The sequence below is a fragment of the Palaemon carinicauda genome, chromosome 45, assembly GCF_036898095.1.
Source record: "Palaemon carinicauda isolate YSFRI2023 chromosome 45, ASM3689809v2, whole genome shotgun sequence".
NCBI classification, from domain to species: Eukaryota; Metazoa; Arthropoda; class Malacostraca; order Decapoda; family Palaemonidae; genus Palaemon; species Palaemon carinicauda.
The window spans coordinates 29,429,092-29,449,988 of record NC_090769.1 but is presented as its reverse complement, the minus strand read 5'-3'; the positions used below and the strand labels follow the sequence as shown (position 1 = coordinate 29,449,988).

At 37.1% G+C, this 20,897-nt stretch overlaps 1 protein-coding gene across 1 annotated transcript in view; it reads left to right on the top strand.

Annotated features, from left to right (window-relative positions):
* LOC137634875 (serine-rich adhesin for platelets-like) overlaps positions 1–14,928 on the top strand; it is a 26,934-nt gene extending 12,006 nt beyond the window's left edge. Inside the window, exons 3-14 of the mRNA XM_068367425.1 lie at positions 922–1,204; positions 4,539–4,708; positions 4,867–4,999; positions 5,413–5,498; positions 5,793–8,264; positions 8,622–8,747; positions 8,949–10,049; positions 10,394–10,519; positions 10,721–11,821; positions 12,180–12,305; positions 12,507–13,670; positions 14,413–14,928. Of these exons, the coding sequence (XP_068223526.1) occupies positions 922–1,204; positions 4,539–4,708; positions 4,867–4,999; positions 5,413–5,498; positions 5,793–8,264; positions 8,622–8,747; positions 8,949–10,049; positions 10,394–10,519; positions 10,721–11,821; positions 12,180–12,305; positions 12,507–13,670; positions 14,413–14,544 (7,020 nt within the window). The 3' untranslated portion in view covers positions 14,545–14,928. The remainder of the gene's footprint in view (positions 1–921; positions 1,205–4,538; positions 4,709–4,866; positions 5,000–5,412; positions 5,499–5,792; positions 8,265–8,621; positions 8,748–8,948; positions 10,050–10,393; positions 10,520–10,720; positions 11,822–12,179; positions 12,306–12,506; positions 13,671–14,412) is intronic.
* Positions 14,929–20,897: the final 5,969 nt, after the last annotated feature.

Genomic DNA, 20,897 nt, shown 5'->3' with positions numbered 1-20,897 from the left:
GCCCTGCAAATGGGAAGGGGGTAGCACCCTCCTGCCTACGGAAAGTGGGAAGCCCTGCCCTTCCAGCGGGAAGGCGGGAGCCCGCCCTGCCAGCAAAATTAAAAAAAAAAAGAGGAAATGAAAAAAGATAGAATTGTGCCCGAGTGTACCCTCAAACATGATGAATAGTGGTAAACTTTTACCCGTGGATAAACATTGCATCCATTTTAACGTAGAAATTTTGTTTATGGAGTGACATAGAAGTGTGAAAGAATCTGGCAAAGCGTTTCAACCAGTGTTTTAGGACCTTGTTGAAAAATGGGATATGAGCCTTTTCTTCATTGCCTACCCCAAGGAGGTTATGTGATTGGCTTGTTCATTTGTCTTTTTGTTATCTATCAGGATTACGCAAAAAGTAATGTACGAATTTCTTTGGAAACTTTGTCTAGCATCGGGTGATAATCATATAAGAAAGATTTATTTTAATGTAGTTACTGTTCTTAGAATATTTTATATTATTTGTTAATTACTTCTCTTGCAGTTTATTTATTTTCTTGTTTTCTTCCCTCACTGGGCTATTTTCCCCTGTTGGAGACCCTGGGCTTATAACATCTTGCTTTTCCAACTATAGTTATAGCTTAGCTAATAATAACAATAAATTTTAACGTCATTTTGGTAAAACGTTTAAGTAGGTGGGCTATGCTAAAGGTAATTATTTTTTTCGCTAATATGCAGTATGGCTTTCGCAAAGGCCATGAAGCATGTGATACATTTCTTACAATTTCTAATTTTGTATAGAAAACCCTTGATTTTTGTCAGAAAGTTTGTATGATTGAGTTTGACCGTGTTAATCATGAAGCCCTTGATTTCTTATTTCAATAGTTAGGAATAGGTGGGTCGTTTCTTAACGTCATTATTGAATTTGCACGTAATAAATTACAGAGAATTGTTGATGCTGGGCATCACAGTAAGTATAGGAATGCAATATCTGGTTTTCCTCAGGGTACTGTTCTCGGTCCATTACGTTTCATACTATATGAACATGACATGTGGTTTGGTTTAGAAAACAAGCTTGTTGCATATGCAGATGATGCTACTCTCTTTGCCTCAACTGCATCTTTAAAGTATAGACCTATGGTTGCTGAATCGCGTAATAGAGATCTAGTTAAAATTAATGAATGGTGTAAATTATGGAGCATGGAGTTAATTACAAACAAAGCTCAAAGTATGATTGTAAGTAGGTCAAGGACAGTTGCTCCTCAACATCCAGATCTTTGCTTTGATAGTGTCTTTTTAACTCTATAGAACTCATTTAAAATTATAGGTGTAATTCCTTGATAGTAAATTTACTTTTGAGAAATACATTAGATCTGTTTCTTTTTCAACTGCATAAAATATGGCTTTTGAAGAAATTATTTTGAGATATTCGGTGATCAGTTTATCCTTAGAAAAGAAAATGTTTTAATTCACTCATTCTACCTTGTTTCGAGTATTGTTCTGTTGTTTAGTCTTAAGCTGCTGATTCTCCTCTTAATTTATTGTATAGAAACTTACGGTCTATTAGATTCTTATTCCTGATCTAGATATTAATCTCTGGCACCTTCGTTCACATAATTCTTTATGCGTGATACATAAGATTTTTCATAATTCAGATCATTCATTGCACTTAATCTTCCCACACAGTAACATCCTATTCGTTATATGAGTTATGCAGTTAATTCTAGCAGCCATTTCTTCTCTATCATAAGGCTTAATACTACACAGTATTCTAGAATAATTCATTCCAGCTGTGACTAGACTGTGGAATATTCTTCCTAATTAATCAGTTGGATCGGTGGCACTTCTGAGGTTAAAACATTTTGCAAATGTTTTTTAGTTGAGCAGGTAGACATAAATAACGTTTTCTTCTTCTTCTTCTTCTTCTTCTTCTTCTTCTTCTTCTTCTTCTTCTTCTTCTTCTTCTTCTTCTTCTTATTATTATTATTATTATTATTATTAGCTAAACTACAACCCAAGTTAGAAAAGCAGGATGCTATAAGCCCAAGGGCTACAACAGGGAAAATAGCCCAGTGAGTAAAGGAAATAAGGAAATACAGCAAGAAGTTTAAGAATAATATCAAAATAAATCTTTTATATATAAACTATAAAAACTTGAAAATAACAAGAGGATAAAAACTTCAAAATAACAAGAGGAAGAGAAACAAGATTGAATAGCGTGCCCAAGTGTACCCTCAAGCAAGAGATCTCGAATCCAAGGCAGTGGAAGACCATGGCACAGAGGCTATGGCACTACCCAAGCCTAGAGAACAATGGTTTGATTTTGGAGCGTGCTTCTCTTAGAAGAGCTGCTTGCCATAGCTAAAGAGTCTCTTCTACCCTTACCACTAGGAAAGTAGCCACTGAACAATTACATTGCAATAGTTAACCTCTTGAGAGAAGAATTATTGTTTGGTAATTTCAGTGTTGTCAAGTGTATGAGGAAAGAGGAGAATGTGTAAAGAATAGGCCAGACTGTTCTGTGTATATGTAGGCAAAGATGAAATGAGAGACGGATCCAGTGTAGTACTGTCTGGCCAGTCAAAGGACCCAATAACTTTCTAGTAGTAGTATCTCAACGGATGGCTGGTGCCTTGATATACTTACTAATTGATTTGTAATCTTTTTTTTTTTTGTCTATCATTTGAAAAAAAATAATTCTATTTAGACTTCTGCTGCATGTCTCTGTGACAAACGAAAGTGTGTAATGAAAAGTATTTTGTAATGGGCGATTGTAGAAATTAAGAAGATATTCTTTCTCGAGGAAATTAGTATGACGCACCCTTACTCAATTAATTCCTTTAAATTACTTTTCTTTTCGTGGTGGAAAGAAAGACAATTTATTAAGGTTTAACAATACAACAATTTTTCAAAACAAGCTACACTTTTTACAATTCTTTTAAATCTGTAGCATTAAAATAGAAAACTTCTCAATAGACTGCAGATTGCTCCAAGAAATAAATCCTTGTTTACGGAACACTAACACTACATCCAGTAAATATGAACAGGTGTTTTGGCTTTGGGTTCTCAGACTTCAGCATTAGCTTTGTTGTTGTATTAAGTTTGATGTTTGCCAGCTGGGGGTCATCTTTTGTGTGTCTCGGGGAAAAAGATATTTGTTCATCTATTCAGATATAATTCAAATTGACCGGCCACTATAATCATTCGAACTGGACAAATCCAAAGGGATCATTGACCGTTGAAACGAGGAGAAGAAAATACAAATTTGAGAGACAGTTGCCAAGAAAATATCATCAGAAGCCTCTGTAACAGTTAATGAGTCTTGACATTTCTTATGTTGCCAATGAAGACCATTCGATTATAGTTTAAAAGTGGAAAACACACACTTAATTCGATTTTACTTTAAAGTAAGAAACATACACTTAATCTTATGGTACTTGCACTGAGGTCGCTGATATGTAGAGTCAATACAGATATGACTCTGGTTGATATTAGTTCCCTGTGGAAGATGACTGGTCAGGATATCTACCAGCGACAGTGTAAGGCAGCAAAAAAAAAAATAATAAGAAAAAAACCACCTTTTAAAAAGATTTTCAAAAGAGTTTGTTCTTAATACTTGTCATCTCTATCATGTTTTAGTGCCAATAATACTCAATTTAGATGCACAGATGCAGCTAAACACGCTGAATTAGAAAATCTTGCATATTGTTACACCTACTCTTTCTTGTTTATCCTACGCAGCAAAGGCGGTGAAGTAACCCGAAAGTCGTATAAATACCAGACAAGGTAACCTTTATCCTTCACTCCTACTCAAGCTCCTACACTGCCTGGCACTGCTGTCGGGCACAGGCACCCAAGACCTCCTTCGCTACTCCTCCTCAGAGACTTGACAGTGCCACACCTACCCATAACAAGCTTGGCTCTCGGCGGACGCCTCACCAAGCCAAGAATGGCGATACTTTAGATCACGAACGAATTCTAGATTCCTGCGATATTGCCGCCACATCAGCTGTGTTGCGATTTGAAAGAGAAGAGATCTGGAGACTTTTCTTTTAAAACGAGGAGAAAAGACTTTATTTTTTGTTGAAAGTGCGAAGAGAAAGTGCCGAGATGAGGGAGACATATTTAGGGGCCCTGTTCCTGGCTCTCCTGACAACCTCGAGCATGGGTAAGATTTTCTACAATTTAAAATCTTGGTGTTGACTTAAAATCCTTGGTGATAACTTTAATGGCCTAGGTGCTGGTTTAAAAGACATTGGTGGTGACTTTAAAGACTTTAGTGATGACTTTAAAGACCTTGATGTTGACATTAAAGAACTTGGTGTTGACTTTTAAAAACCTTGATGTTGACTTTAAAGTTCTTAGTGTTGACTTAAAAGACATTGGTGTTGACAATTAAAGGTGTAAGTGTTACCATTAAGTACTTTGGTGTTGACATTAAAGACCTTGGTGTTGACTTTGAAGACCTTAGTGTTGACACTAAAACCTTGATGTTAACTTTGAAGACACTGTTGACACTATGATCTTGTGTTGACTTTAAAGACCTTGGTGTTGGCTTAAAGACATTGGTGGTGATTTTAAAGACCTTGGAGTTGACAATAAAGATCTGGGTATTGACACTAAAGACCTTGATATTGACTTTAAAGACTTTGATTTCAACTTTAAAGACTTTTGTGTTTATTCTATAGACCTTGGTGTTGACTCCCTTAGTGATAACTGGAAAGACATTTTGGTGAGTTTAAAGACTTAAGTATTAACATCAAAGACCTTGGTGTTGACTTTAAAGACTTTTGTATTGACTTTGAAGACCTTGGTATTAACTTTAAATACTATGGCGTCAACTTTAAAGACATTGGTGTTAGCTTTAAGAAGTTTTTGTTGATTTTAAAGACCTTTGGTGCTGACTTCAAAGACCTTCCTATTGACTTTAAAGACAATTGTGTTAACATTAAAGACCTAGGTGTTGATTTTAAAGACTATCATGTTTACTTTACAGATTTTCGTGATGATTTTAAAGACATTGGTATTAACTTTAAAAGAGCTTGGTGCTGACTTTAAATACATTTGTGTTAATTTTAAAGGCTTTGGTATTAACTTTCTAAGAAAAAATTACCCAATGAGGAAAAAAACCATGCTGACACAAGAGACATTCAGTAAAACTATAAAGCTTAGGTGACAATACTTTGCTTTATAGTTGCAATTATATTTAGAAATTTAAGCCCAAGAGATGTTATTACCTGTATTTTGTTTGCCTGCTACAATAAAGGATTTTTATAATTCTATTGACAATTCTTTACATCTGGTGGACGTGTTTTCCTATTCAGTTTTTTTATGAAGCAAATTTCCTGGCAAGTACTTGAAGCTGAATGAAAATTTTAATCTTACTATTGTTATTAAGTAACCTGTGTACAAAATTAAAATTCTATCAAAAAACAGGTGCGGCTCGTGACATCATGCAAGTGCAATCTCCTTACGTAGTGAGGCATCCTCTGAGACCCTCCATGGAAGTTCATCGACGCAAGGTAATACTGATTGTAAACACGAGTGTAAATAATTTGCGTCTGTTTGTTGTGGGTTAAGGAGTGCCTTCATTTATTCATATCAATAGGAATACCATTGACTTACAGATTTTTCTTAACACTCAAACTTCATTTCAGAATTTTCATATTCCTCTTCAGTACTAATTCCATTAGCATACTAGTTTTCTTGACCGTGTGTGAATTTTCGTAAAATCCAGTTTATACTGTGAATACCTGAATGCCGAGTTAATTTTCGGTCATCCTACTAATTTATTTTCATTTTATTTCTATCAACAGCCAGATGCTCCTTTGTCATACCGGGAGTCAAGGAATTCCAACTATCCAGTGTATGGGAGAGAATGCTTTTCTTGTGCTACCGGCACCGTGGGTACCTCTGACTGGAGTAGTGGTAGCAGCAGTCATAGCAGTGGAGGGGCTTTAGTGCCAGGGCCAATTGTCAGGTACCCCTCCTATGGAGTTCCTCAATCAACTTCATCCCGCCAGGAGTTTCGAAGTGAGCAGAAATATGTCAATGGTCAACCAGTGTATGAATTGCATCATGAGCGAAAATTTCAAGATGGCAAACTTGTTCATGAAGAAAGAAAAGAAAAGGGTGGAGATGATTTTGGTCTAGTTAGGACCCCTGCGATGCTCCCAGGGGGACATGCACCAGGTTTTCCATCTGTCGTTGCTATTCACCCAGGCATTGCATGGAGAACTGAAGAAGTGAGACATAAGAACCGTGCTTATGGCTCCCAAGGTTATGGAAGTGGCTTTGCCTCTGGGAGTCATGGGTCAGAAGGTTTCTCCAGTAGTTTTGATGCAGAAGTTGCTAGACTCCGAGAGGATTTGCATAGACAAGTGGGGACTTATAGGTCACAACCAATACTCCCTACAAGGGGTGGGATCCATCGCACAGAATTTCACACTCAGACTCGTTATGTTAATGGAAAGCCAGTGTATGTAAAAAAACCATCATCTAGTAGGCATCCATCCCTATACCCATCTTACACATCCTACGGGGACAGATCATCAGGATCAAGAATTTATTCTGATGATAGATACTCATCATCTTCTCGTACCTCAGGTGGAAGTTCTACGGATGATCAAAGGGAATCTTTCTCCTCTGATGGTTTGGAGGAAAGACACTTGTTGCAAAGTGCTGTTGATTCCTCTTTGGATGGAGATGATTCTTATGCAGCACATGTAAGCACGAATACAATAAGCCCAGAATCTTCAAGAGATGATAATTTACCACTTAGACAAGGAGTATCAGATTCATCGTTCAGCCAAACAAGAAGTCACTCAGTTATTTCTGAAAGACGATATGGTAGTCGTGTCGATGCAACTTCTGATTTATCATCATCAATTCCAAGAACTGGTGGAGAAGCTAGAAGAGTTGCAGTAGATCTTTCTTCCTCCTCCCACTCTGGTGCTTCTTCTCCTAGTCATACAGGTTATAGTGAAGGTTCTGATTTGGAAACAACATCTACAAGACCTCGTGGTGAAGGTCGGGCATTTACAGTAAATCTTTCTTCCTCCTCTCAGTCTGGTGCTCCTTCTGGTGGTCATACAGGCTATGGTCAAAGTTCTCGAGTAGGCAGCGCAGAGAGAGAGTATTCTTCTGTTTATGGGAGAGGAGAATATTCCTCTGAATATGAGGATCGTATTTCTGCTCATTCTGGAGGGGAACTTTCCAGCAGAAGAACTTCATCCAGCACTGAGCACAGACAAGTAGGCATTCCTGGAGTTATCAGTGGGCCATACACAAGTCATGAAGAAAGAGATTATTATGACAAAGAGCTTTATGATATAAGCCCCTTAGATTTAGATAATGAATCGCCACAATTGCCTCCTGTAGAAAATGAAATAAATTCTTCAGCATATCCTGCCCCACCACCAGTAGATGACAGGACTGGTGACAGTGGTGAGTCACTTGAGAGAGATCATGATGAATCTGACGAATCTGGGTTCCCATATGGTAGTGGTGACTCTGCTGAAAGGACTTTGGATGCAGCACCAGACTATTCTCATTCTTCATATCTTTACAACAGAACTCATACCATCTATGGAACACTTGTTGCTCAGCCTTCACCTGCTATAGATCACACTCGTCGTGACTATTCTCGTACATCTACTGTTGATGAGTCACAAAGAGTTTATCCTGCAACCACTGGATCTCGTCATTACCGTTATAATGAAACCAGAAGACATTCAACGATAGTTGGAGGACAAGAACCTTCAGTTGTTTCAGGTTCACCACTGACATCAGATTGCACAGAAATAAGTGGGTGTACTGCAGGCTATTCTCAGCTTTCAATTAAAAGCGCTGAGCTCCGCACCAGAAAAAGGTACATTAATGGGCAGTTAGTTGGTATCACTCATTATCATCGCATTTTTGAAAATGGGAAGCTAGTCCATGAAAACATTACAGAACAAGGTGTTGATGACCTCACTCCGGCAGAACTTCAGAAGTATGGAATAAGTGAGTTAGACCTCATGCAAGGTAGCTATGAACCTGAAAGCTATTCACAACATCATGAGAGACGTTTTGAAGATGGTCAGCTTGTCCATGAAAACCCAACTGAGAAAGATGAAGATGATTTGGGGCTACCTGCTGATGATAGAACTCACCTTGGTGTTGGGTATGCTGGAGGTTATTCTGACACTACAGACAGACATGAAGTGAGGCAGTCACAGCACATGCAACAACACGTCACCTCAGAGAGCAGGCCAGGAAGTGTCGGGCGGTCATCTGAAACACGGCATGTAAGTATCAAAGATTCCCAGGAGAAAGGAAACAAAAAATCTCAAAAATAACTTTTTTTTTTACAATTGTACATAACATGAGGAAGAATAGATGTTAAAAAATGATTAAAATTTTGTAAAAAAAAAAAAAAAAAAAAAAAAATAGATAATGAAGGCAATAAATATAGAAACTATATAACATTCTTCAATGATTACATAGGGTAACAGAAGTTGCCTTAAAGAAGCAATCCTTTGACCTTACCGAAATTAGACTCTATTAATCATTTTTCTCTTCACTTAAAAATGCAGCACTTCTTGTAAACAGCACATTGAAAGGGCGTGCTTCTTAGTGATTTTCTTTATTTTTTTTTTAATTAGGTAGCTGATACCTCCAGAATCCTAACAAAACCTGTTTACACAACTCATCGCCAAGAAACTCGACAGCAACAGGAATACATTAATGGCCAGCCTGTTTATGACCTCCATCAAGAACGCCGTTACCAGGTAATGCAAACTATAACGCTTCTGTAACACTCTAGCATAATGAGCTTTGTGCCTTGGTTGTATTCTTAAAGAATAGTTACTGGTAATTAGCTATCAAAGTCCGAATTATTAACAATATCAACAATTTTCCTAGCAGAATTAGATTGGCTTCTTTGGGAAGAGTGGAAAAACAAACTTGATTAATTTTTTTCATACATTCAGGATGGTTCACTGGTCTACGAAAACAGGACCGAACTTGACGAGAAAGAATCGAGAGGATCAACGGGATATCAGGATGCTCTACATAGCATGATGTCGGGAGATAGCCTAAGAACAGTATCAGAGTCATCCTATGGCAGACCAACAGGAGGTTCTGCAAGCAGATCATACGATTCCAGCTATGGTGGTTCATATGGAGGGTCATCGTCATCATCATTGTCTTCATCTTCATCACATGCTGATGACAGGACTGATGACATTGGTGAGTCACTTGAGAGAGATCATGATGAATCTGACGAATCTGGGTTCCCATATGGTAGTGGTGACTCTGCTGAAAGGACTTTGGAAGCAGCACCAGACTATTCTCATTCTTCATATCTTTACAACAGAACTCATACCATCTATGGAACACTTGTTGCTCAGCCTTCACCTGCTATAGATCACACTCGTCGTGACTATTCTCGTACATCTACTGTTGATGAGTCACAAAGAGTTTATCCTGCAACCACTGGATCTCGTCATTACCGTTATAATGAAACCAGAAGACATTCAACGATAGTTGGAGGAAAAGAGCCTGCAGTTGTTTCAGGTTCACCGCTGACATCAGATTGCACAGAAATAAGTGGGTGTACTGCAGGCTATTCTCAGCTTTCAATTAAAAGCGCTGAGCTCCGCACCAGAAAAAGGTACACTAATGGGCAGTTAGTTGGTATCACTCATTATCATCGCATTTTTGAAAATGGGAAGCTAGTCCGTGAAAACATTACAGAACAAGGTGTTGATGACCTCACTCCGGCAGAACTTCAGAAGTATGGAATAAGTGAGTTAGACCTCATGCAAGGTAGCTATGAACCTGAAAGCTATTCACAGCATCATGAGAGACGTTTTGAAGATGGTCAGCTTGTCCATGAAAACCGAACTGAGAAAGATGAAGATGATTTGGGGCTACCTGCTGATGATAGAACTCACCTTGGTGTTGGGTATGCTGGAGGTTATTCTGACGCTACAGACAGACATGAAGTGAGGCAGTCACAGCACATGCAACAACACGTCACCTCAGAGAGCAGGCCAGGAAATGTCGGGCGGTCATACGAAACACGGCATGTAAGTATCAAAGATTCCCAGGAGAAAGGAAACAAAAAATCTCAAAAATAATTTTTCTTTTACAATTGTACATAACATGAGGAAGAATAGATGTTAAAAAATGATTAAAATTTTGTAAAAAAGAAAAATAGACAATGAAGGCAATAAATATAGAAACTATATAACATTCTTCAATGATTACATAGGGTAACAGAAGATGCCTTAAAGAAGCAATCCTTTGACCTTACCGAAATTAGACTCTATTAATTATTTTTCTCTTCACTTAAAAATGCAGCACTTCTTGTAAACAGCACATTGAAAGGGCGTGCTTCTGAGTGATTTTCTTTATTTTTTTTTTTAATTAGGTAGCTGATACCTCCAGAATCCTAACAAAACCTGTTTACACAACTCATCGCCAAGAAACTCGACAGCAACAGGAATACATTAATGGCCAGCCTGTTTATGACCTCCATCACGAACGCCGTTACCAGGTAATGCAAACTATAATGCTTCTGTAACACTCTAGCTTAATGAGCTTTGTGTCTTAGTTGTATTCTTAAAGAATAGTTACTGGTAATTAGCTATCAAAGTTCGAATTATTAACAATATCAACAATTTGCCTAGCAGAATTAGATTTGCTTCTTTGGGAAGAGTGGAAAAACAAACTTGATTCATTTTTTTCATACATTCAGGATGGTTCACTGGTCTACGAAAACAGGACCGAACTTGACGAGAAAGAATCGAGAGGATCAACGGGATATCAGGATGCTCTACATAGCATGATGTCGGGAGATAGCCTGAGAACAGTATCAGAGTCATCTTATGGCAGACCATCAGGAGGTTCTGCAAGCAGATCATACGATTCCAGCTATGGTGGTTCATATGGAGGGTCATCGTCATCATCATTGTCTTCATCTTCATCACATGCTGATGACAGGACTGATGACATTGGTGAGTCACTTGAGAGATATCATGATGAATCTGACGAATCTGGGTTCCCATATGGTAGTGGTGACTCTGCTGAAAGGACTTTGGAAGCAGCACCAGACTATTCTCATTCTTCATATCTTTACAACAGAACTCATACCATCTATGGAACACTTGTTGCTCAGCCTTCACCTGCTATAGATCACACTCGTCGTGACTATTCTCGTACATCTGCTGTTGATGAGTCACAAAGAGTTTATCCTGCAACCACTGGATCTCGTCATTACCGTTATAATGAAACCAGAAGACATTCAACGATAGTTGGAGGAAAAGAGCCTGCAGTTGTTTCAGGTTCACCGCTGACATCAGATTGCACAGAAATAAGTGGGTGTACTGCAGGCTATTCTCAGCTTTCAATTAAAAGCGCTGAGCTCCGCACCAGAAAAAGGTACACTAATGGGCAGTTAGTTGGTATCACTCATTATCATCGCATTTTTGAAAATGGGAAGCTAGTCCATGAAAACATTACAGAACAAGGTGTTGATGACCTCACTCCGGCAGAACTTCAGAAGTATGGAATAAGTGAGTTAGACCTCATGCAAGGTAGCTATGAACCTGAAAGCTATTCACAGCATCATGAGAGACGTTTTGAAGATGGTCAGCTTGTCCATGAAAACCGAACTGAGAAAGAGGAAGATGATTTGGGGCTACCTGCTGATGATAGAACTCACCTTGGTGTTGGGTATGCTGGAGGTTATTCTGACGCTACAGACAGACATGAAGTGAGGCAGTCACAGCACATGCAACAACACGTCACCTCAGAGAGCAGGCCAGGAAATGTCGGGCGGTCATACGAAACACGGCATGTAAGTATCAAAGATTCCCAGGAGAAAGGAAACAGAAAATCTCAAAAATAATTTTTCTTTTACAATTGTACATAACATGAGGAAGAATAGATGTTAAAAAATGATTAAAATTTTGTAAAAAAGAAAAAAAGAAAAGAAAAATAGACAATGAAGGCAATAAATATAGAAACTATATAACATTCTTCAATGATTACATAGGGTAACAGAAGATGCCTTAAAGAAGCAATCCTTTGACCTTACCGAAATTAGACTCTATTAATTATTTTTCTCTTCACTTAAAAATGCAGCACTTCTTGTAAACAGCACATTGAAAGGGCGTGCTTCTGAGTGATTTTCTTTATTTTTTTTTTTTAATTAGGTAGCTGATACCTCCAGAATCCTAACAAAACCTGTTTACACAACTCATCGCCAAGAAACTCGACAGCAACAGGAATACATTAATGGCCAGCCTGTTTATGACCTCCATCACGAACGCCGTTACCAGGTAATGCAAACTATAATGCTTCTGTAACACTCTAGCTTAATGAGCTTTGTGTCCTAGTTGTATTCTTAAAGAATAGATACTGGTAATTAGCTATCAAAGTTCGAATTATTAACAATATCAACAATTTGCCTAGCAGAATTAGATTTGCTTCTTTGGGAAGAGTGGAAAAACAAACTTGATTCATTTTTTTCATACATTCAGGATGGTTCACTGGTCTACGAAAACAGGACCGAACTTGACGAGAAAGAATCGAGAGGATCAACGGGATATCAGGATGCTCTACATAGCATGATGTCGGGAGATAGCCTGAGAACAGTATCAGAGTCATCTTATGGCAGACCATCAGTAGGTTCTGCAAGCAGATCATATGATTCCAGCTATGGTGGTTCATATGGAGGGTCATCGTCATCATCATTGTCTTCATCTTCATCACATGCTGATGAGTCTTATGAAGGATCTTCTACTTCTGTTGCTCAAGAAAGCTCTAGAACTCATGAAAGCTCTGGCTCCTCTCTTGGTTCAACGCTGCTTACTGGAGGTTCATCTTTGAGCCTTTCTGGTGGAGCTACAACTACTTTCTTTGGTACTTCCTCTCATGGAGGATCTGGTTCTTCTCTTGGCTCAATTCTTACTGGAGGTTCATCATCGGGTGGTTCATCATCGAGTGGTTCATCATCGGGTCATTCTGGTGGGGCTACAACGACAGTCTATGGTACATCCTCCCGCGAAAGCTCTGGATCATTACTGGGTTCTTCATTGCTTACTAGGGGCTCTACCTCAGGTCATTCTGGCAGATCTGCAACCACAGTCATTGGTACTTCTTCGCATGATAGGTCTGGATCGTCCCTTGGTTCTTCATTGCTTACAGGAGGATCTGTTTCAGGCCATTCAAGCAGAGCTACTACTGCTATCATTGGTTCATCTCATGAAACTCCTGGCTCTCCTGTTGGCTCCTCATTCCATGGTGGAAGCTCGTCTTCAGGTTTTGATGAATTCACAAGTATTGATACTTCAAGTGGGGAGTCTTCCTCTAGACAATATGGAGCTACTTATGGGGCATCACAGAGATCTTCTCCCACGGATATTTCTGGGTGTCTCTCCTGTGTTCTTGTGGGAGGTGGCTCGGGCTACTCTGGCCATGGATCCTCATCTTCTTATTCAGCCTCTCATGGTTATTCTTCTGGCCATTCGTCCTCCTATGGTGGAGATGGGGCAAGCGATGGGTATAGTCAAAGAAAGGAACTGGAACGGGAAGAGTATTATGAAGATGGTCAGTTAGTTCGTGGACGAGAGGAAGATAGAAGTTTCCGAGATGGACAACTGATTCAAGAAAACAGGCGTGTGTATTCAGGGGCACCGGGACAAGTAAGTTTTGTGATTTGAGGTAATAGCATAAGAGTGAAGTTTAGAGTACATAGGGTCATATATCTAAGTAAAAGAATAAAAACAGCACTAAAAGCAATCTAAAATTCACAAAGAATATATTATATATTCTTGACATGATATGCTGGTTACTTAATAATTCAAGAAGTTCAATAATCTTGTGCGAAACTAGCTTTAGAATCCAAAATATTCAAATTTAATGTACTTCCATTTTCTTTACTCATATTTCATCTAAACAACTCTATGAAATACGAAGACCCATATATTAGAATATCATTACACTAGTACATCATACAGAATGTAATCAGATGCTTTTTACCTTACTCATATTGTCAATATGCAATGAGTTTAAGAGATCAAGAAAGCAAACATTAAATATTAGTTAAAAAAGGTAAGCTCAAATCATCTGCTCAAAAGCATGTTCCCAAGTATCAAATAAGAATTCGTAAACTTAAAGCTAATAGCGGTAATTAACTGCTTTGGCTTTTGAATACAGTACAAAGCATGATCCAAAGACAATCTTAACAACTACACAATGAAAAACGCTTTAGAAATTATATATTTTGTCTAGTAATATTAATAATTAGCCTTCGTAACTACTCCTTTATTTTAGCTGTTAAAAAATAAGAATAATTCAACAAAGGTTTCACGTGGCTTTCAAGCACACAAACAAAAAAAGGCAAATGTTGTCCCTCTCTCGACTCACAGGACCCGTCCTTTTCAGATCGCAGGGGCCGAAGCTCTGCAGTCTGCCCGCACATCCTACGTGAGATCCTCATCAGCTTCCTCCTCCTCCTCTTCGTCATCTCATGGTGGTTCTGAAGGATACGGAGCTGATGCTGTTTTGATTTCTTAACAGTTCAATTATTCCACTTTATAAAGGAAACTGAGAAAAAAGAAAACCCTATTCTCAAGGGCTTTCAGACGTGGCAAAACGAAATTTTGAATGTGAATTTTTCCACTGATAAGATCACTTCCGTATTCTGTATGTAAGCCATGTTTTTAACAATGTTTATAACAAACCAATTATATAAAAAGGAAATTTACGTCCGTAAATAGCCTATACATTGCTATTTGCTCTGTAAATTTTTTTTTACGTCTATCTTGAGCTAGTTTTTCTTTTAAAATCAAGAAATATGGACTCAAAATTCTCAAACTTATTTCACAAAATACTCAAAATTATAATGATAATGACTATGATAGAAATAATGATGATAATAAAAGGATATATAAAATCATACTATTTGCGTTTCTCACTCTTAAATGAAAAGTGTGATTACTGAAGGGAAAAGTCTGTACAGATAATTGGTAAACATTTGAATATCTAAAAGATATAAAAAATAAGAAAATATTCTTTTCAGGCCGCTTAAATATCATCATTAGGCCTATTGCATAAAATGAATTAGGATTAACTAGTCTATAAACAACAGCTCATATGAACAACGGAACCCTTCCCATTTTAGCTAGAGAGTTTGAAAGAAATTCCTCGCGTGAATTTAAGTTGTTCGCTAGCAGCAGCCCATAAACCAGAGGAACCCTCTCGCCCCATGTATTTTAGCGGGAAATATCTGGTGTCTCATTGGCTGATTCTTTCTTAGCTCTGATTGGAGGTTGTATGTGACGTCATGCAGTGATGAAAACCTATACTTATGTTAGCTAAATTAGGGTTAAAATATCATAATTTTCATAAATAAAATTCAAAATGGTTATTATCTTTTTTAATGAATAGACAATGGATCTGTTTAAGGGGTATAACTTAAATAAATACGCCATTTCCGAAAGAATGCTTCCCTGTGCTTTTGGTTCGATGTTAGGTGTGTGTGTGTGTGCGTGCATGTGCGTGCGCGCATGGGTGTGAAACTATATTAACAGAAGAAAACCGCCAATCACAGCTGAGGAAGATTTGGCTAATCAGAGGACAGGAATTTACCGCCAAGGAAGAGTTTCGAGATCTTGAGAGTTGCCGCAAGAGAAACCTGCCCGATTCTGAATTTCCTTAAAATTGCCTTCAAACACTCTAGCTATGGAACAGAGCTGAAGATTTTTTTATAGAGGTAATTGAACATATATTTTCTCCAAAATATATGGAGATACTCCTTTATAAGATGATTTATTTACATATTTTTTTTTTAAAGGATAGATTGTGATTACTGAAATTTTATTTCTTATTCAGAAAAATACGTCTTTGCAATGTCACCAAGAGTAAATATGAGTTTTATTATATAGAGCTTAAATGTAAAGTAACTATGTAGCTTTAATTCGTGCCTTGTTACATCCCAAGTATAATTAATGTAATTGAACAAATGATTACCAAATCATATGGTTATTAGGAAAATGTTGTCATAAATTGTAGGGGTAAAAATACCAACGTAGGCCTATACACATTTAGATAAATGATGACTTAAAACTGTGAAATTTAAGGAAACAAACTCAAAACTATAACTTAGTAAATGAAATGGATCTTAAATACCATTGTTATGCATGGAAAATAGATGGAATAGGAAAAAAAAAAAGCATCTTAACTAGAGCGTTTAAACAAAATATCTTCTGTTAATTTGACTCATATGTCAACAGCAGCCCATAAATCAGAGGAACCCTCTCACCTTAAGCGTTTCCTTAGCGGGAAATATCTGACGTCTCATTGGCTGATTTATCCTCTTCTGTGATTGGTGATTGTATGTGACGTCATACAACTTGTATTTTATGAATGAATTCCACTGGGTAGCGGTAAAATATCTATATTTATTGTACATAGATTAAAGATAAGAAATTATAATTCATATAAAAACAAACTTAATATATTATTGATTTATTAATAAAATAGATAATGGGCCTTTTACAAATGCGCAAGCTAAATAAATACGTCATTTTTGAAGGATTAATTAACTGGGTTGTGGTAACGATAATAGACGTGTGTGCGTGAATTTGTTACCAAAGGAAATAACCAATCACAGCCGAGAAGATACAGCCAATCAGAAGTTTGGATTATCCCGCCAAGAGAGAGTTCCAGGGACTTATGCGTTGCTGTTTGAAAAACATGCCCGAATTTATATACAAAGGCTTTTAAACGCTCTAACTATGAGGGACGACGGACGGACCTTTTGTTTTCAATGAAATTAGGGATATGTTTTCTTCTAGATATATAGAGATACTTACTTCCTCGTAAAATGTTTTACTAATATATTTTACAAGAGGAATATATTATAATTATCAAATAATTGTTTTATGAGGAAATACATCTTTGTGACGTCATAAGATGTAAGATGAACTTTAAAGCTTGTCTAGATGACTGATTAATTCTGTTTGCTGGTTTGAGTGTGTTATTGAGTAACAGGTGGCTAATATTCGATATTCAAATAAATACTGTTATTTTATCAAGCTCGTAATAGTGAAGGAACTACAGTACGTGAATGTAATTCGTATTTTGTTACATTTAAAGTATAATGTAAATTATTCGAAGGAATAACTGACCGTTTTGGTTACGATGTTAGAGAGAGAGAGAGAGAGAGAGAGAGAGAGAGAGAGAGAGAGAGAGAGAGAGAGAGAGAGAGAGTGTGTGTGTGTGTGTGTGTGTGTAAACAAGGGTGGCAACCAATCACAGCTGAGGAAGTTATAGCCAATCAGATGACTGGAATGCATAGTCATAAGGGAGTTCCGAGTATAGGCTATATGCGTGGGTGTTGAAAATAAAGCCCGAATGTCGATGATATAACATTGTATCCTCTAGCTACTGGGGACAAACCTGAAGATTTTTTTTTTCGATTTTAAGGGAATGAGTTATATATTTTTTTTTCAAAATATATAAACAGTCTCTTATAAGATGTTATAATAACAAATTCTATCAGAGTAATAAAGTCTGATTTTTAAATAATATTTTCCTTTAATAAAAAATACGTCTTTAGGACGTTATAAGAAGTAGGATGAACAGGTTGTCTAAATGACATTAATTCAGTCTGCTGGTTTGTGTTAGATATTGGGTAACGTGGTCGATATACGATATTCGGATAGAGCTTAAATAGTGGGGGAACTATATGACTGCAATTCGTATTTTGTTGCATTTCAATTACAATATGAATATTCGAAGGAATATAGAATGTTTTGTGCCCCGCAGGGTGACCAGAGTTTTAAGGTTGAAATAAGGGTCACTGAAATGGGAGAGGTAGTTGAACAATATGCATACACCATTTTTACGTGAAGTTACGCACGCAGTCCTTCTCAGCTGGGTTCAGATTGCCCAGGACCTACTTCGGTAACTTTTCATTTTAAAGTGAGTTCATAAATTGTGTTACAAACAGCTGTTCATTACACGTGCTAAACGTTACAAACTTGCAATCAAGCATGGGTTGCAGTTGTAAAGGATAACTAAAATGACTTGCCATAGCACAGGCCTATTGAGTAAATTGCAGACAATAAAGTAATCTAAACACGAAAACCTTTCCACAATCATTTAAAATTATTTCTCCCCATTGTTGTTAGTATGTCATTTTTTCATTTGTCTAATTTTGCCCTGGATCCAATAATCCCAGGAGATGGTGTTTGGTTTGAACATAGGTGATTAACTCAGAACAGGACTAGTATTTTTTTAAATGCTAAAAATACTAGACAAAAGGACGGTGAGGATCGATACAGGACAAATGTCATAACTCATAAATATGGGACAATCCCGCCAAATATCGGATGTCTGGCCACCCTAATACAATCTCTGCATTTCCAGTAGATATTCGCAATCCCCCGCACAGCTTCCCTCTAGGATACTTTTCTATGGATATCTCAGTTTTACAGGTTATATGCTGCCATATCGCCTACATCCCTGGTCTTTGAACTCGATACTCGGAAAATCACAAATCTTTCTCTATGATTCCATATTTTACCTCCGTCAACGAAGTTGGGAGGAGGTAATGTTTTTGCCCATGTTGGTCCGTTTGTTTATTTGCCAACAACTTCCTGGCCACAATTTTACTCATAGAGTAGTGAAACTTACAAGGATTATTGTAATGTCGTGACGTGGAAGTGATTCAATTTTGAAAGTCCTAGGTCAGAGATCGATCGAATTAACCTTAACATTATCCACAAAGTTCGCACATGGTTGCCACACAGACTTCATATACGCCTACGGTCTAAATTGATTCTGTGGAAGACAAGCTGTTTTCGAGAAATAAGCTGCCGTGGCGGAGGTTTGCACTTTCAAGGTGCTTTCCTAGTTTATTTATCAGTGTTGGTCATATCTTGTACTGAGTTCAGGCCTAAGCCTATCGTTGAGGTGATTTTAAGTAGGCCTATATTCATTTTATAAAGGACAGCTTGTTTCGTTTTACCAGAAGCCCATAGCAGCCGTTCTAAATGGATAGATTAAACAACAATAAACTGTATTTCAATTAGAGAGAAAGAGAGATTTCGTCTGACAGAGAGAGAGAGAGAGAGAGAGAGAGAGAGAGAGAGAGAGAGAGAGAGAGAGAGAGAGAGAGAGCGAGAGAGAGAGAATCTTTATATATATATATATATATATATATATATATATATATATATATATATATATATATATATATATATATATATATATATATATATACAGTGTTTAAACAACTATGATTAAAACAGTTTCGTGGGCGAAACCTCTCACCATTTACGGTTGCAAATCTGGCGAAACGTTTTGATAACCTTTACGACAAACAACTCTCCTTACTTTTCTTAGCCCTCATTTCCTTTTATATACCTTTTTACTTCTTCTACTCTTACTGTGTACTTTTATATCTCCACGCTTTCCCCCAGAAAATATAAGATTTTCTTATTCTCTTTCACTACTCTTTTTCCCTAAGTAGTTACAACGATGTGGAATAGCTCAATCTTTTTACAGGCAAATTATATCATGTTTTCTACCGGCCATGCCCATGTTTTAGATACTGAGCTTAAATAGTAAAGTAACCACGTAAATTTAATTCGTATCCTGTTACATTCCAAGTATAATGTAATTGAACAAATGGTTATTGCCCAAACATATGTTTGTTAAGAAATGTGTCGTCATAAATTGTAGGGGTAAATATACCAACGTAGGCTTATACACATATTTAGATAAATGATAATTTTAAGACTGCAAATTTGAAGGAAACAATTTCAAAACAATAATCCATTTATGAAATGGATCTTAAATACCATTGTTACATATAGAAATAGATAGATACAATAGGAAAAATAAATGGAGCGTTTAAACAAAATATCTTCTGTTAATTTGACTCCTATGTCAACAACAGCCCATGGAACCTTCTCACATTTTGCGTTTCTTTAACGGGAAATGTCTGACGTCCCATTGGCTGATTCGTCCTCTGCTGTGATTGGTGGTTGTATGTGACGTCATACAACTTGTATTTTATGAATGAGTTCAATTGACTTGAGGTAAAATATCCATACTTATTGTAGATAGATTAAGGATAAGAAATTACAATTCATATAAAAACAAACTTATAAAATTATTACTGTAATGATAAAATAAGTAATGTGTCTTTTACATATACGCAAGCTAAATAAATACGTCAATTTTGAAGGATTAATTAATTGGGTTGTGGCTACGTTGTTAGATGTTTATGCGTGAGTTTGTTAACAAAGGAAATAACCAATCACAGCCGAGAAGATACAGCCAATCAGAGCTTTGGATTATCCGGCCAAGAGAGAGTTCCAGGGACTTATGTGTTGCTGTTAGAAAAATATACCCGAATTTACTTAAAAATTCTTTGAAACGCTTTAACTATGAGGGACGACGGACGGACCTTTTGATTTTAATGAAATTACGGATGTGTTTTCTTTTAGATATATAGAGACACTTCCTCGTAAAATGTTTTATTAACATATTTAACAGAGGAATAAATTCTAATTGTCAAATAATTGTTTTTATAAGGAAACCGTCTTTGTAACGTCATAAGAAGTAGGATGAAGCTTTAAAGCTTGTCCAGATGACTGATTAATTCTGTTTGCTGGTTTGAGTGTGTGGCTAATATTCGATATCAAAATAAATACTATTGTTTTGTCAGGCTTATATAGTGAAAGAACTACAGTACCAAACTGTAATTCGTATTCTGTTACATTTCAAGTACAGAATAATGTAAATTATTCGAAGGAACAATTGGTCGTTTTGGTTACTACGTTAGTGTGTGTGTGTGTGTGTGTGTGTGTGTGTGTGTGTGTGTGTGTGTGTGTGTGTGTGTGTGTGTGTGTGTA